Here is a 15,797-nt window from a genome sequence, read left to right on the forward strand (position 1 = left end):
TCTATTCTGAATGATTTCAGCAGGTGAGACTGGGATAGGAGCACTCACATCCGGGGTGGTCTGAGGGAGGGGAGTGAGCCGGTGTCCTGGAGAGCGCTGGTCCTGAAAAATTTCTCTTCCTAGAGAGCGTGGTCTCCTCTTCCATCTCTAAAGCAGGAAGAGGGGCCTGGCTGAAAACCCAAGTGGCAGCCAGTTGGGTGTGCACGGTCACGTCTTCAGGGAGCCCCTTTCCTCTTGCCAGGGACCCCTGGGTCGTTCCGCTCTCAGTGTGAGAAGTGGCAGTTCTTCCTTCTGACCCTGAACTGGATGGCAAGCGAAGTGTCCCCAATGCTGAAAGCAGACACCAACAATTAAAATTCCACCAGCAGACTTCAAAATGTCTGAATAATGTTTGAGTGGGCTCACCTCTGACCTCCATGAAAACAAATTAAGAGCAATTATTCATTCTATGAAAAATTAACTCCTGAGTGAGAGATCACAAACCAAGACAAAGACTGTTTTCAGATCTCACAAACAAAGGCTGCATTTTGTGGTGAAGTTACTCTAAAAGGGGCACAATGAAGCTAAGTATCAGATGATATGGGATCAAAGATCGGACTCTGATCACCATGATTCATCACTCACATTCCATAATGCTGGCCCCAGAATTATTTACTTGAATTCAACATAAACAAAATTTCCAAAACCTGGATGACCAACGAACTCAGGCAGCATCAGGCGCAAGTCTAAGCTCTGTGTCCATCATGTCATGAAGGGAACATAAAATACTGTCATTCGTACTCTTTATAGAATTGAGTCCCTCAACCCGACCCCCTGCAACAAGCTCATGAAAGCAGGGGGCCATCTTTGATGGCGTCATCTTCTACTTTTAGGTTGTTACCAAGTTCGTATCAATTTTCCTTTGTGAAGAGTCTTTACCAATTGCTTCCTCTCTACCCCTGAGGCCACCAGGCCATGGATCTTAGCACCAGGCATCTGGACTTCTATGTCCGCCTGGGTGGTCCCAGGTTCACTCTGCCCCATCTCCTACCCCAGACATCTTATACCTGCCTGCCAGGTGAATCCCCCCCAAATTCGCTTTAATCATGTCACTGCCTTGTTCAAAAACCTTCGGTGACTCTTCCTACAACACCAAATCTAAACTGCCTGGTTTTCTAAGTCCTCTGTGACTCCTCCTCACCCCATGCACACAACTATCCTCTCCTCCATGTGTGACTTACACCCTCCCCCATGGGAAGCTGCCAGCCTTCCCACTCCACAAAAAGACCACACTTCTGTCCTTTTCCTCACATGGTCTGTGCATCCCACTCCTAAGCTATCCCTCCCACCGTGCTCAGACATACAGACTTAGGCTCAAATCCCAGCTTTAAAACCTATTAGCTGTTTGACCTATACACCTCTGATTAATTACCATCTCTACCTTCAGTTTCCAAATTCCTAAAATGAGAATAACGTGACCTCATTGGCTTGCGGTGAGAATTGAGAGAATAGATATGTCGGTATACAGTAGGTACCTAAGCGGTGTCAGTTTTCTGTGTCTTCCCTTCCTCAGTCAAATCTTACACATCCAGCCCTAGCCATTTCTTGAAACTTTTTGCTAGAAGTGTCAAGCCACCGAGCTGTGCAGATTCAAGCAGGAACCGCCATTTGGGCAGCCACGCAGCCTACCAGACCAGATCTGGTATCTCTGAGGCTGTGGTGTGGGGCATGATCAGCGGGTGTCCTTTGGACTCAGTCTGGCCATGGAATGTCAATTCCCAGGACTTCTCGGGGCTGTAGGCAAATCTGCACCCTCAGCTGGTCTATGCTGATAACTCACTTAATCACAGCATGCCACAGATGGAGCCTGAGCCACAGGGGTGAGCTACCCCAGCCTAGGACCCTTGGATGGGCACTCAGGATGGGGAAGAGGGAGACTGGCAGAAACTTCATCTTCCAGGACCGGACATACATGAATGAAATGAGCATCGTTGGCACAAACTCACCTCTGGTGAGGCTCTGGGAAGTCAGAGCTGTTGCTGTGTCAGACCCAACAGGGGAAATGGTGAAATTTGTTTTCCTGGAAGAGTCATTTCTTCCTCTAGCATCTGCTGCTTCAGTTTGTGGAATGAAGTTTTCTGGAGCATCTGAAGAAGTGTGGCTCTTTCTGGGGGTCTGAGTCATCACGCCCTCCTTGGAGACCACCGTTGAAAAGTCCATTTGGTTCTGATCAATGGTGATGTTTTCTATGTGGGGTTTGGTGCTACTTTCTGGCCAGTGGTTCCTTACCACAGCTGAAACAATAAGAAAATGGATCAGTAAGAGCCTGCTGGTTCTCTGTCTGCCATGAGCAGATACTCAGTAAAGAATTGGATTCAGGTAGAATAATTTCACCTTTCTTTTTTTCCACACAGTAATTATTCTTACAATGCAGTGGGAGAAATTATGTAGCAACAATACTATGGTAGTATTGAATTTTACAGTAAGTGGAAAAATGATGAAAACGGACAGAAAGAGACCAATACAGGGCTCAGGGGAGAGGACCTGAAGCTCTGGGATCCAGGCAGGCTCCGGGAGGGGCTCAGGGGACGCAGGTCAGGTGTGAGCAGGGGGAAGGAAGCACTCGCATGCATCAAGGTTGTGAATTGTGTCTTCTGCATGGTAGGAGGGTAAAAGCTGGCAGCTCTCGATCCTGACACCTACTCTTGCAGGCAGGGGGTGGGAGGTGGGACATGCCTAATTCTGGAAAAACATGTGAAGGATTTGGCAATATTACCAAAACCTTTGTAACGTAAATAGGTTTGATGCAGTGCTTTTGTTTTCTTTGAATTTATCCTAAGGAAATACTCAAGAATGTGGACAAAAATTTAGCTGCACTGATAGTCATGATGTCATTGTTTATAATAGCAAAAAAGAAAGGAAGGAAGAATAGAAGGAAGGAAGGAACAAACAAAACTGAAAATCCTACAGCCACAGATCAATTAAACCAGTTGCATTGTGTCCGTATGGAAGGACATGATGAGGTATTAAAATGTTATAAAAATAAAGACGTTTTACAGGTATTATTGAGTTAAAACAACAGGTTTCAGGGGCCCCTGGGTGGCTGGGTTGGTTAACTGCCCGACTTCAGCTCAGGTCATGATCTCGCAATTTGTGGGTTCAAGCCCCACATTGGGCTCTCTACTGTCAGTGTGGAGCCCACTTTGGAGCCTCTGTCTCCCTTTCTCTGCCCCTTCCCTGCTGTCACTCTCTCTCAAAAATAAAACATTAAAAAAATTTTTTTAAAGTTTCAAAATAGAATTGAGAGTATAGTCTCATTTTGGTAAAAAAAAAAAATATAACAGCAATCATGTATGTGTGTGCATGCCAACCACGGAGGTATGTTCTCGACATGTCCTCATTTGTTCAACCCTTGTGCAATGTCGAGGTAGGTGCTCTTCTCCAACTCTGCCCGGGAGGCAGAGGAGGTACGGGGCGGGGGCTCATATTGCTTGCCCAAGTCACCAGACAGCCTGCTCCCTGCCCAAGCCCCTGAGCATTCAGCTGTGCCCAGTGCTCAGGACAAAGCGCGTGGTAGCAAATCCTCCTGTTCCCCCTCGCTTCCGGCGCAGGGGTGTTGAGGAAAGGTTGCTTATTAGTACGGACTGTTATTTGACATTTATAAATTAGGGGATGGATTTAGATTAGTCGGGAAATATACTGAAGTGATCATTTTCTGCCATATTGCCCAACATGATGGCAGAGAGGGCATGAGTTACAAACATCACGATCAGGTGAAAGTTGAGGGGAAACCGGGCGCAGAAGCAACCATCTGTGGAATTAGGTATCATTTATCAAGGCAGGGGGTTCAGAGTCAGGGCCGGTTGGTGGGACGCCCAAGTCCAGCCCAAGGAGGGTGCCTTGTACTCTGAAGATGTGTGCACACGACGCAGCCACGGCTTGGAAGAGGGAGCCCCACCACTGCTGGGGTGTCAGCTCCTGAAACCAAGACTAAAACACAGACCACATTTTAAGAGCCATTTCCCTGGATATCCAAGCTAATGTGGAAGTGAATATGAAATACATGTGCTAATTGGAGGGCACAGAGTTTAATGAGTTTCTAGAGAAAGCAATGAGGACAAGGACCATTTAAAGTTATTGCTGATTACATGGGTCCCTTAAAAACCTATTTTTATTTTCCTCATTTGGGAAGGATATTTTTCATTCTGCTTAGGATCACGGGCTGTGAGCACTGCTGAGAGACCTCGGTGGGAATGAATGAAGTCACTTCTATCTGTATGAGTCAGGCAAAACATGGCCAGCCATCTGACCAGTAGCGGCTGCAGGCAGAACCTATGGTTCAGCTCAAAATATCACACTTTCCCAAAAGGAACGAGTTATCTTCTAGATCAGCTCTAAGAGATGTATAAAGTAAGACGCAAATGCAAACCACATATGTAAGTTTACTTTAAAAAGTAACAGATGAGGGGCGCCTGGGTGGCTCAGTCAGTTGGGCGACTGACTTCATTTTGGCTCAGGTCATGTGATCTTACAGTTCATGACTTCAAGCCCCACGCTGGGCTCTGCATTGACAGCTTGGAGCCTGCTGGGGATTCTGATTCTCTCTCTCCCTGTCTCTCTCCTCTCCCCCTACTCATGTGCTCTCTCTCGCTCTCCCTCTCTCTCTCTCAAAATAAATAAATAAACTTAAAAGTAACAGAGGAAATTAATTTTAATAAATACTTTACATACCTGACACATTCAAAATAGTAGCATTTCAATATGTAATTGATATAAAAGTTGAGATACTTTGCATTCTTCTTTTGGTATGACACCTGTAAATTCCAGAGTATGATACTAGTTGTACTTCAAGAGCACAACAGCCACATGTGGCTAGTGGCTACAGCACTGGACAATGCAGTTCTAGGTCAATGGTTCTCCACATTTCCTCCACTCTGGTCCACTCCCACCAGAAGTATGGCTCATTTATTGGGGTTGGAGGGGTAGTGATTTTTAAATCTTCCATAAGAGATTCTGACAAACTTTCTTAAAGGAACACTTTCCTCCCCAAATCCCTTGAGAATCGCTGCTTTCGTGCTTCTTATTCTGTTTCCCGTAATTGATAATTAACAGAAACTTCCTGGAGAGGGGAGGGACGTTGCCAAGCATCTGGGTTCCTCTGGGGTCCAGCCCCAGACAGGCAAGGACCACATTCACCTGAAAATGGGATTTGGAGGGGTGTTTCCAGGGGCAGCCACCAAATCCACAATTTCAACTTGAGACCAGAGACCCACACAACATCTTCCCTTTGTTCTTTCTATTTGAGCTGCAAGGCAAATTGGCCTCTCCAGATAAGGTGAAAGGGTCTGAGGATGCTCCCTCTATCCTCCTGGTCATTTGGGCACAATGAAGAGAGAGTGTTCTTAAAAGAAGCCAGAAAAAAAGTGATTGTGGGGAGGTAGAAGCGACCCAAAACCAATGCCTGGAAGCTGGTAAGCCATGAGCAAAGGAAGAAAATGAATTTTGCTCTATTATAGCCTTAAGATGAGGGTGACACTTGGCTATTGTTGAGCCTCTGAGGAAGCCCATGGCTGAGGAAGCAGCAACATGCCCTTCTTCACAGAACTGGGAATGTCCCTAGGAGTTCCACTGCAGTCTTTAGAAGGTACGGAATGGCCACATAAAGACAAGACATGAGTCGCACTGAACCATGCTGTCACCCTGGAGGGGTGACAAAAGATGGAAGAAGGAAAAAGAAATGTACCCTATAAACAAAACAAAAAAGGCAGACCGTAGTCTTGCATTGTCCCAAATCATCCTACCACTATAAACGAAATATACTAAATAAAATATGTTTTACACAATATTTCTAAATGCATTGCTGAGTTGGCAAGTAAGTAAAGAATCACATCTTCTAAGGCCAAACATGAACCAAGAGCTGGAATACAGAGAAGTGAGCTAATTCTCGGCAGTTAGAAGCTGCCCTGGGGCACCTGCTCAACTTTTGTGAGCTTGAACTTCTGGTCTGATTATTAGGAGGATGTAGGAGACAGGAGACAAAACTCTTAAGGAGAGAGTCTGAGAGGAAACTCAGACTGTATAAAGCTGGGACTAGGGCTATACTATGGGTGTCAGACACATAGGGAAAAAAAATCTGCCCTGCAGAAGGGGGCCAGCAGGGAAAAGTGGCCTTTGATCTTGGTTTTAGATGAAGGAAAATAAATCTCACTCAAGAATTTGTAACCGGAAAGGTAACCCTCATGTGGGTATGCAGCACAAACTCACAATACTTGTATGGTCTAAACCTCAAGCCAAGGATATATTTTAAAAGTGGTCTTGAACTTTGTGAATATACTAAAACCACTAAATCATATACTTTAAGAGGGTGCATTTTATGGTATGTAAATCATATCTCAAATACACATGCACATATGTGCACCCACATATACCCCATTAGTGTGAAGGAAAAGTGGTTCGGATATACAGTGCCTCTTGCTTTGCAGAAATAAATGTGAATGCTCTCTAAATGAACATACCTTCAATCCGATTTTATCATTCATTGATAAAATTCTAAGGAATAAGAGATCACTGTCAAAAAGCACAAAATATAAAAGGAAAAAAGGCATCAGTGGGTAAAAGTCAGCAACCTAGATAGGCAAAGCCTTCAAATACTGGAAATATCAGTCAAAGAATGTAAGTATATAAAATACATAAAAAGAAATAAGAAACTAAAAATGAGAGAGAGACTATAAATAATGGCCAAAAGAAGTGAAAGAACTCTAAATGGAAATTCTAAAAATGAATAAAATATAATGATTGAAACTAGGAAACTTGACAGATTTAGATACGGCTGAAAAAAGAACTAATAATTACAAGACAGATGATGAGAGAACACCCAGATGATATAAAAAGATAGAAGATATGGAAAAGAGAGGAAGAGACAAGGAAGATAGGAGTGAGAAAGTCCAATATATATATAACTGGAGTTCTAGGCGGAGAAGAGAGAAAAGAGAGAAATGGCGATATTCAAAAAGGTAATGGCTGAGAATTTCCCTCAAACTAAGGAAGCCCAACAAATCCTTAGAAAACAAAATAGTACAGAAATATAAACTCACATCATAGTCAAACTGCAGAAAACCACAGACAAGGTACATCTTAAAAACAACCAGAACAGGGAAAATGACAAATCATGTATAGAAGATGACAATTAGACTAACAGCTGATTTCTCAACAGCAATAATGGAAGTCCAAAACCAGTGGGTAAATATTGTACATTCAGTAAAACTATCTTTGAAAAATATCCTGAGACTCTCTTTCAAAACAGAAACATTTTCAGTCAAATTTCAGTTTATCAACCACCTCCACAAAAGGAAATTAGGGAGAATTTTATGTCAAGCAAGAAAAACAATGCTAGATAAAAGCTAGAAGAGGCAAGAAGATATAATGAGCAAAGAAAATGGTAAATATGTGCATAAATCTAAAGCAACATTGAATTTCTAAAATAATTTCTCATCTGTGGGATTAATAAAACAAGATAAAGCAAACCATGGATAACAATAGCGCATAAGTCAGGAGGGCATAACCAGAATCATGTTGTGTTGAGGGTGACTTTAAGTTGTGTAAAAAATGCATTTTCAAGTTCCTCAAGCTGACCCTGAAGAACAGAGAGTGTATCACTTCCAACTGGTAGAGCTTGCAGTAATATGAAATTTCCATTGAGAGAAACTAATTAATATTGCCTAAAACCAAAACAATGAATCAACAAATAGCAATTTAAGCATGTTACTGAGAGGTATGGACAGGATTACTAAAAGAGCTTGTTAAAAGGGTTGAAAGTGGCTGATTCTGGGAAGCGGAAAACGATTGGTAGTAGGAGTGGTCAGGGTTTTTTATAATAGCCTTATAAAACATATTTGATCTTTAAACTATGTATGAGTTTGATAAAAAATAAGAATTTAAATTCAAAGAAGTTAGATAACGAGCCAGGGTAAACGCCTACAGCGGATGATAAAAGTTTAGCATTCCTAACACGTGAAGTTTTTCAAAGTCCTAAGATGTAAAGGGCACCTGGGTAGCTCAGTCTAAGGTTAAGGGTCCGACTAGATTTTGGCTCAGGTCATGATCTCACGGTTATGAGTTTGAGCCCCACACTGGGCTCTGCCCTGACAGCACGAAGCCCGCTTGCGGTTCTCTCTCTCCCTCTCTCTCTGACCCCTCTCCCCCCTCTTTCTCTCAAAGTAAATAAGCTTAAAAAAATTCCTAAGATGTACATCTCACAAAGAACATGAATATGTGATTCACAGAAGAAAATGTATAATTTGAGAATAAATACATGACAGTATTGTTGGAAAGAAATAAAATACAAATGTAAACTAGAAAAGCCTTTTTTTCAACTTTTTATATAAATTTATATTTGCCTATCAAATTGGCAAAGACTCAAAAAATGATAAGATGTAGTGTCACTGAGGGCATAGCAGACTGGCACCTCTATACAACACCAATAAGAATGTAACTGGCACATTCTGGTGAGAAATTCCTCAATCCATTGCAAAAGTCTTAAAAATAGGCATATATTTCGACCCAGGAATTCCGTTTTTGGAAATTAATTTCAAGGAAATTCTTAAGGATATGCACAGATTCAGGCACAGGGAAGTTTACCACAGCATTGTTTATAATAATGAAAATTGGAAACAACCTAAATTTCTGCAATAGGACCTTGTAAGTAATTACAAGACAACAAGATTTTAAAGGGCTGACCAAAATATATTATTGATACAGTTTTAGATATGTACTATGTTCACCCTGTACAGTTAATTAAAAATATAAATTAAAAAATGGCATGTACCATATGACCTTATGTTATTAAAAATAGATGTGTTTAGGGGCACCTGGGTGGCTCAGGTGGTTAAGCATCCAACTCTTGATTTCAGCTCAGGTCATGATCTTACAGTTTGTGAGTCTGAGCCCTGCATTTGGCTCTGCACTGACAGCACAGAGCCTGCTTGGGATTCTCTCTCCCTCTCTCTGCCTCTCCTACTCATGCTCTCTCTCTCAAAAAGAAAATAAACATTAAAAAAATATATATGTATATATAAACATAAATAAATATGCATATATTTATAAACATAAACATATATATACATATGTATCTGTTTAAAAACCTGCATCTCCTGGGGTGCCTGGCTTGGCTCACTTGTAAGAGCATGCGACTCTTGATCTCAGGGCTGTGAGTTCAAGCCCCATGTTGGGTGTAGAGATTCCTAAAAATAAACTTTAAAAAAAAAAAAAAAGCATCTTCTAAGAAAAAGAACAAAAAAGTTGGTATCTTGGTAAAAGGACTCTAGGTCCGGAAGCCTTCTTAGAAGGGGCTTTCTTTGGTCCCTAGACTGCTCCCTAAGGTAGGTAAAGCCTGTAGACTTTCAATATAAAGGTGGCTCATGCAACTTGCTCATAATACAGCTATTTCTGAAACATAAGCATTATGAGTGGCCTTGAGCACCCAGCTGAAGGACTGATGAGTTTACCTGTGTCTGGACAACCAGCCTCTGGGTACCTAACCACTCAGCACCAGCTGTGGCCATAGCTGGTGGCCTGATCAAGGGGATGACCATCTGTCCACAGCAACTAGAGACTGAACACACCCCTGGTCAGTACTGCCACTGCTGGGCCCTGTGGGCGTTAGGGACCTGTGGGCTTATGATGCCACCTCTACCCTCTTTCCCTCAGTTGCAGGTGCCATAGCCACCTGGATTGATCAGAAATTCTTACCTGTACCGTCACTCTTCTTCTGGGGATGTTTCCCTTTCTTCCCCCCGGAACACATGACGGGGAAAGTCACCTGCTTACCCCACCTTGAGAATCTGTGTTCTCTATGTGGACACTCTCTCATCTAAAAGGAAAAGAGCCTGCCTCCAGCTCCCTGTCTGGATATAGAAACTCAGTACTTACTTAACAAGAGAAGCAGTGGGTAACATACAAACTGGCTAAAGTCAGGCTGTCTGTGTTAGACTTCTGGTTCTACCATGTACATGCCGTATGACCTTGGATGACATACGTAATTTCTCTGCCTTGGCTTCTTCGTCTGTAACAGGGGGATAATGACAGCACCTACCTCACTGGGCTGTGACACAGTACACACACATGTGAGAGTGTCAAAGACTATCTGGTCCGTAGTGAGTGCTACACCCATTGCAGCTGTTCAAGGGGTCTAGGTCTCTCAATGTGAACGGACAGATTTGGACATGACTTTGGCAGGCACTGCTAACCAACCCCTCTCCAGGCAGCAGAGCAGAGCTAGTTGCAGAGGTACAAGCTCTGCTGGAAGCTAGGGGTGCACCCCCTGAAAGGACTGAGGTGGGCTCTGTGAGCTGGGGCCTCGCTCTGGCTTTGCTCCAGGACACTCTGCCAGCAGATGCAGGGAGAACTAGGAAGGCACAGTGTGAGAGCCAGACCCACCTCTGGCATAAGCCCCTGATGTTACTGGCCCAGGGTTCCAAAAGAATAGTATTCCACTGCCTGCTGTTGAACTCTGGATGTCCCTCTACTTCTTTACTACCTATGAACTACTCTTCAGAAGGGGATTAACTAACCATGCGGCACCCCAGCCCACCCACTCTGCCACCCATTCACAATCTTTTGATTGTGAACATGCAAGTGCTTGACATGATTCCATGCTGTATCTTGGTGGGGGAACAATGAGTCCAGTGCTAAAATATTTATTGAGGTCCAAGGATGAATCCCTTCAGAAGCCCTGAGTTGTTTAGGAGTACTGTGGTTGAATTTTGGTTTTGGCGTAGCTCCCTGTTCAGCACAGGGGTAAACCCCGAGTGGGAGAGAAATTTAGAGTAAAGCGGCTAGGAGTCAGCAGGGACCTAACACGTGCAGGGGGAGAATCCAGAACCTGCTCTGACTCTTGGCAGAGAAGAGAAATGGCCTTGGAGAAATGGAAAGAAGGTACACCTCAGGCTTCAGAGTCTGGGCCGGAGAAGGAGGATGAAGACCCTGTGCCCTACTGGACACTCAGGGGCAGCCTCTGAGGCTGGCTCTCCTCACCTCACCCATCCCTCTCCCCAGATAGTCAGAGGTACTTGCTCAACCTCACTCACATCCCACGGCAACTGAGCCGCACCAACCAGCCTCATACTGGAGTTGAGATGTCCCAACCTCCCAGGTATATTTGAGCTGGAAATACCGTCTTTCCCTCTGCACTCAGCCCCCTGTGTCAAGACAGTTTCATTGCTTTGCCTGTTTTTTCCCCCAGGTTGACAACTTCCACTTCTGTAGTGTCTTCATGTTCTAAAACATCTGTTTGTGAACCAACATCAGGGATGCTAGCACAGCCTGGGAGTAGGATTTCCTAATTAGCAGCTGCTATAGAGTCAACTCCTCACCACCCACCCCATGATTTGGGGTTTTTCAACATGCATTGTTTCTGAGCAGTGGAGTGGGTGTGTACAGGGAGTATGCTGTGTCATCCAAAGAGGCAATTTCCTCCCAGAGGGCCCAGCCCGCCCCCACATTGCACTGTCAACCACTCCTGTGGGCCCTATGTCACAGAGTTAAAGCAGGATCCCTTTATTTTCATTTCCCTCCATTTAGAATCAGATTTCACAAATAGCTACTCAGTGCTTACCACGTGCTAAATGTTTTCAAGGGCATTTATCTCATTTAATGAGAATGACAGCTGGTCAAGTGGGTATCATGGCACCCGGGAAGAAGGGCAGAAAGATTAAGTGGTTGTTCAAGGTCATGCACTAAACGGCAGATTCACAATCTGAACCCAGCTCTTGTTCCCTCACATCCCAGCTTATTCTGTGACATGGGCTTTAAGGCATTGGTCAGGGAACAACGTCCCCCTGGTCTTCAAACCCCGGTCTCAAATCCATGAGCAATGTCCCACTCCTCCCTAAGAGGAGCAACCTAGCCTGTGGCACAGGGGCTTTGGAATCAGACAGGTTTGGTTTGATGATAGCTGCACTTATTAGCAGGAACACTGAGCAAGAAGACCTCTAAAGCAGCTTCTCAGAGATAATTTAATGAGTAATGAAAAGAATAATAATAAAGAGTGGAGGCAGAATGGAGAATGAGTTTGAGAGACAAGAAAAGCCTGTTTTCAAAATATGAAGTGAGGGGTGACATTATAACTTCCCACTGGAAATGTCTGACAGGCCGTTAAAAATTTGGGACTGTCAATTAGGAAGAGGGATGAGGAGATGGAGTATGAAGGGAAAAGTGACGGTCGAGGACTGAATTAAGGGGAACCTTGAATCAGAGGGAGAGGAAGAGTCAGTGAAGGAGACACAGAGGACCAGGGAAGGATAGGATGAATTGAAATAGGAGCCAGCAAGGCAATGAGTGCCGAGACACCACAGAGAGGCAGGGGCCAAGCCTGTGGAAAGGCCAGAGAATAGTCAACCAGAGTCCCTGGGACTTTCCGGAGTGTCACGTGGCAAAGAGAAGATGAAACTCAGATTGTTAGGGTTAAGGCTCATGAGAGAACGTTCTGGAAAAGACACTGACTTCCCCCCCTCCCCCAGCTGTGAATTCCCTGTTTCTGGCTCCCCCTCAGAGCTTTCCTGGGATCCCTCAACTTGGGGAACACATGGGAGAGCTGGGTGCTTTCTAGCCACATGACTGCATGTGCTAGCATGGGTTCTCATACCAACGATAGTGAATTTCTTTATAATTTTTAGAGATTTTCCTCAGATTCAATTGCTCACACAGGACTAGAACTGAAATGAAAAAGCTCCCTTTTTAATCCCCTTTTTGGTATGGTAGATGGCTGTAAACCACAAGAGGAGCAGGACATTGTCCACTGGAACTTTATAGGAGGATGGAATTTTGCCCCTATTCTCAGAGATCGAATTAAGAAATCCCACATGTTTACAATCTGCAAAGCGCTTCTTTACTTGATAATTTCAGGGGGCTAAATTATCCTGTTGGGTCCTGACATTCTGCATGGCAAGCAAGATAGGAATTCTTACCCCATTTTAGGAACAGAAGGCTAAGCCTCAGTACTAAGGTCACATGCCTAGAATAACCCAGAACTAAGTGGCAGGATGGAGACCAGAGCCCAGCCCAGCCCTTTCTTTCTGGTGTCTTTCCTAGTTAACCACACCCAAATGAAGCCAGTGAGGACTGAGAAGACAGGAGCTCAGCCAACTCTTCCCAAACTAATTTATGGCATGTAGCCTGCTTCGCTAGCTAACATCCAGTGCTTTGCATCATGCATTCTGGCCAAAGTTGGGAAATTGCCTGGGTTGTCCTTGGTGCCCCCATCCCTCTCTGAAAGTGACCCCTGCCCTTAGGGACCATAGCAATGAACTAATCTGACCCTCAGACAGGACCGGGGTCCAAGAGGGACAATAATAGCGCCAGGTCCATAATACGTCCAGTGGGTGGCATTTATAAATTCAAAAGACTGTTTACTTTCATACTCATTAGGACAGCTATTATCAAGGAAAAAAAAAAGGAAAAGAAAAAGAAAGGAAAGTAGGTGTTGACGAGAACTTAAGAGAAATTGGAACTTCCGTGCATTGCTGATAGGAATATAAACTGGCACAGCCACTGTAGGAAACAGTTTGGTCATTCCTCAAAAACTTAAACATAGAATTGCCATATGATCCAGCAATTGCACTGCTAGGGACATACACAAAAGAACTAAAGGCAGAGAATCAAACAGACATTTGTACACACGTGTTGACAGCAGTATTATTCACAATAGCCAAAAGGTTGAAGCAACCCAAATGCCCATTGATGGATGACTAGATGAGCAAAATGTGCTACATACATGCAAGAGAATGTCGCTTGGCCTTAAAAAGGAAGGAAATCTGACATACACTGCATGAATGAACCTTGAAGACGTCATGCTAGGTGAAAAAAGCCAGTCACAAAAGAACAAATATTATATGATTCCACTTACATGAGGTACCTGTAATAGGTAAAGTCATAGAGACAAAAAGGAGAATAGAGATTAGCAGAGGCTGGGGAGAGGGAGGAATGAGGAGTCATTACCTAATGAGTTCCCATCTGGGATAATGAAACAGTTCTGGAAATTCATGGTGGTGATGGTAGTACAACACTGTGAATGTACTCAATGCCAATAACTTGTACCCTTAAAAATAGATAAAAAATATATTTACTGAGCATCAACCACACACAAGACACTGGATTCTGCCTCAAGGGGCCTATCGCTTCCAAGAGAGCTGAATGGGGTTAATAAATTCCTGTGATGTGGATGTCAGTGACATGGGGGTGTGAGAAGAGGCCCAGCTAGGCAGAGAAGGTATCCTGGAAGTTTGGTAGGCAGAGAAGCTAGGGAGCTGGGCAGAGAAGGTATCCTGGGTGCAGGTTTGGGACAAGAATCCCATCCTCCCTTTCAGGGTTGCACTGTCTCTCCAGATCACGGCCTTCACCCCAGGAATCCAACAAACCAGGGGGATTTCCTGCCGGATGGCCAGCAGGTGGGATATCTGGGGGTAGACAGGAACCTTGGGGACATGGAGGGAAGGTGGCTGCGACCTCACCAGAGGGCAGCCGCCTACTCAGTGCGGCTGCTCAGGGCTGTGTTTTGAAACACTACTGCGGATGTAATGATTCTGGGTGGAGGACGTTTAGGAGCCAAATGAGTTTGTGTGAACAAAAGGCAGCCCTCGATCTGGACTGTCCAGGGCTCTCGGGGAGTTTCATTTCCTTCCTTGTTCTTGCCCTGAAAGGAGCAGCCCTAAGAAAAACCATACACATTAAGAAGTGTTTGGACCTGAGACCCAGTGATCTGATTTTTTTTAACGTTTATTTTTGAAGGAGAGAGAGAAAGAGCGTGAGCGGGGTAGGGTCAGAGAGAGAGGGAGACACAGAATCCGAAGCAGGCTCCAGGCTCTGAGCCATCAGCACAGAGCCCAATGCGGGGCTCAAACCCACGAACTGTGAAATCATGACCTGGGCCAAAGTGGGACCCTTAACCGACTGAGCCACCCAGGCGCCCCTCCAATGATCTGATTTTTAAAAACAGGTCCCCCAGGAACAGCGTCTAGTAATGAAAAGTATAAAATTTACAAGGCATATTATCCTCTCCTCCTTGTGAGAGTCTGCTTTTGTCTAGCTGAGTATCCTCTGGGGAGAAAGGCAGGCTTGTGGGACTGAGCTGTGACCCATGACCCAGGGTGGGGCTGGCCAGGACCCTCCCCCTTGCCCCCTCCCCAAAGTCCGGGGTCCCGCAGGCTTCCAGAAACAGAATCACCTCTGAGGTAGCCTGAGGGTGCTAAGGAGGGAAGCAGCCTAACCCCAGGCAGGAGAGGAAGGTGAAGGACTCTGATGTGACCTCAAGTTCCTTGCTTTAAAAATAATTCCATAGGATTAAAAAAAAAAAAAAAAGGAGGCTTTGAAAAATAGCCCAAGGGTCATGTCAGAAGATTCCCAATTAAATCAGTAAACAAAAAGGCTGTCTGAGGGGGGTGGGAAGGCTATCTTGTCCCCGTGGGCATTTATCCATCTGGTGCCTCAGTTTTCTTTGCCCCTCTCATTCTTTGAAAGATAAACAGCTCGTGGAGGGGCTGAGAGGTGGCTCAGCAGAGGTGGTTTCGAGAAGGGGGCCTAAGGGGCAGCTCCCTGTGGCGCCTGAAGATGAAGTTGGGGGGGTGGGCAGGGAAGCGGGCCTGTCTCCTGTATTGTCACCCTAACATTCACTCACACCCAGAGAGGAAGCCCGGTGGCAGAGCCCCGCCAAAGGAGGCCTGCCAGCTTGACGAAACAATAAAAAGGCAAGGAAAAACATCCTGGTTCCGAGGAGGAAGAGGGGAGGTGGGAGGGAGGCGGGGAGGTCGAATGACATGAAATGCGGC

General features: G+C 44.8%; 1 protein-coding gene across 2 annotated transcripts in view; it reads right to left on the bottom strand.

The window, feature by feature from the left end:
- Window positions 1-15,797, bottom strand: part of HEG1 (heart development protein with EGF like domains 1) — a 90,661-nt gene that overhangs the window by 59,789 nt on the left and 15,075 nt on the right. For both annotated transcript variants that reach the window (XM_053903462.1, XM_053903461.1), the window contains exons 2-3: window positions 1,986-2,273; window positions 49-330 (exon numbers count right to left, since the gene is read on the bottom strand). In XM_053903462.1, the coding sequence (XP_053759437.1) occupies window positions 49-330; window positions 1,986-2,273 (570 nt within the window). The remainder of the gene's footprint in view (window positions 1-48; window positions 331-1,985; window positions 2,274-15,797) is intronic.

Source organism: Panthera pardus, unplaced genomic scaffold (assembly GCF_024362965.1).
Source record: "Panthera pardus isolate Hobbes unplaced genomic scaffold, ASM2436296v1 HiC_scaffold_16, whole genome shotgun sequence".
Lineage (NCBI taxonomy): Eukaryota > Metazoa > Chordata > Mammalia > Carnivora > Felidae > Panthera > Panthera pardus.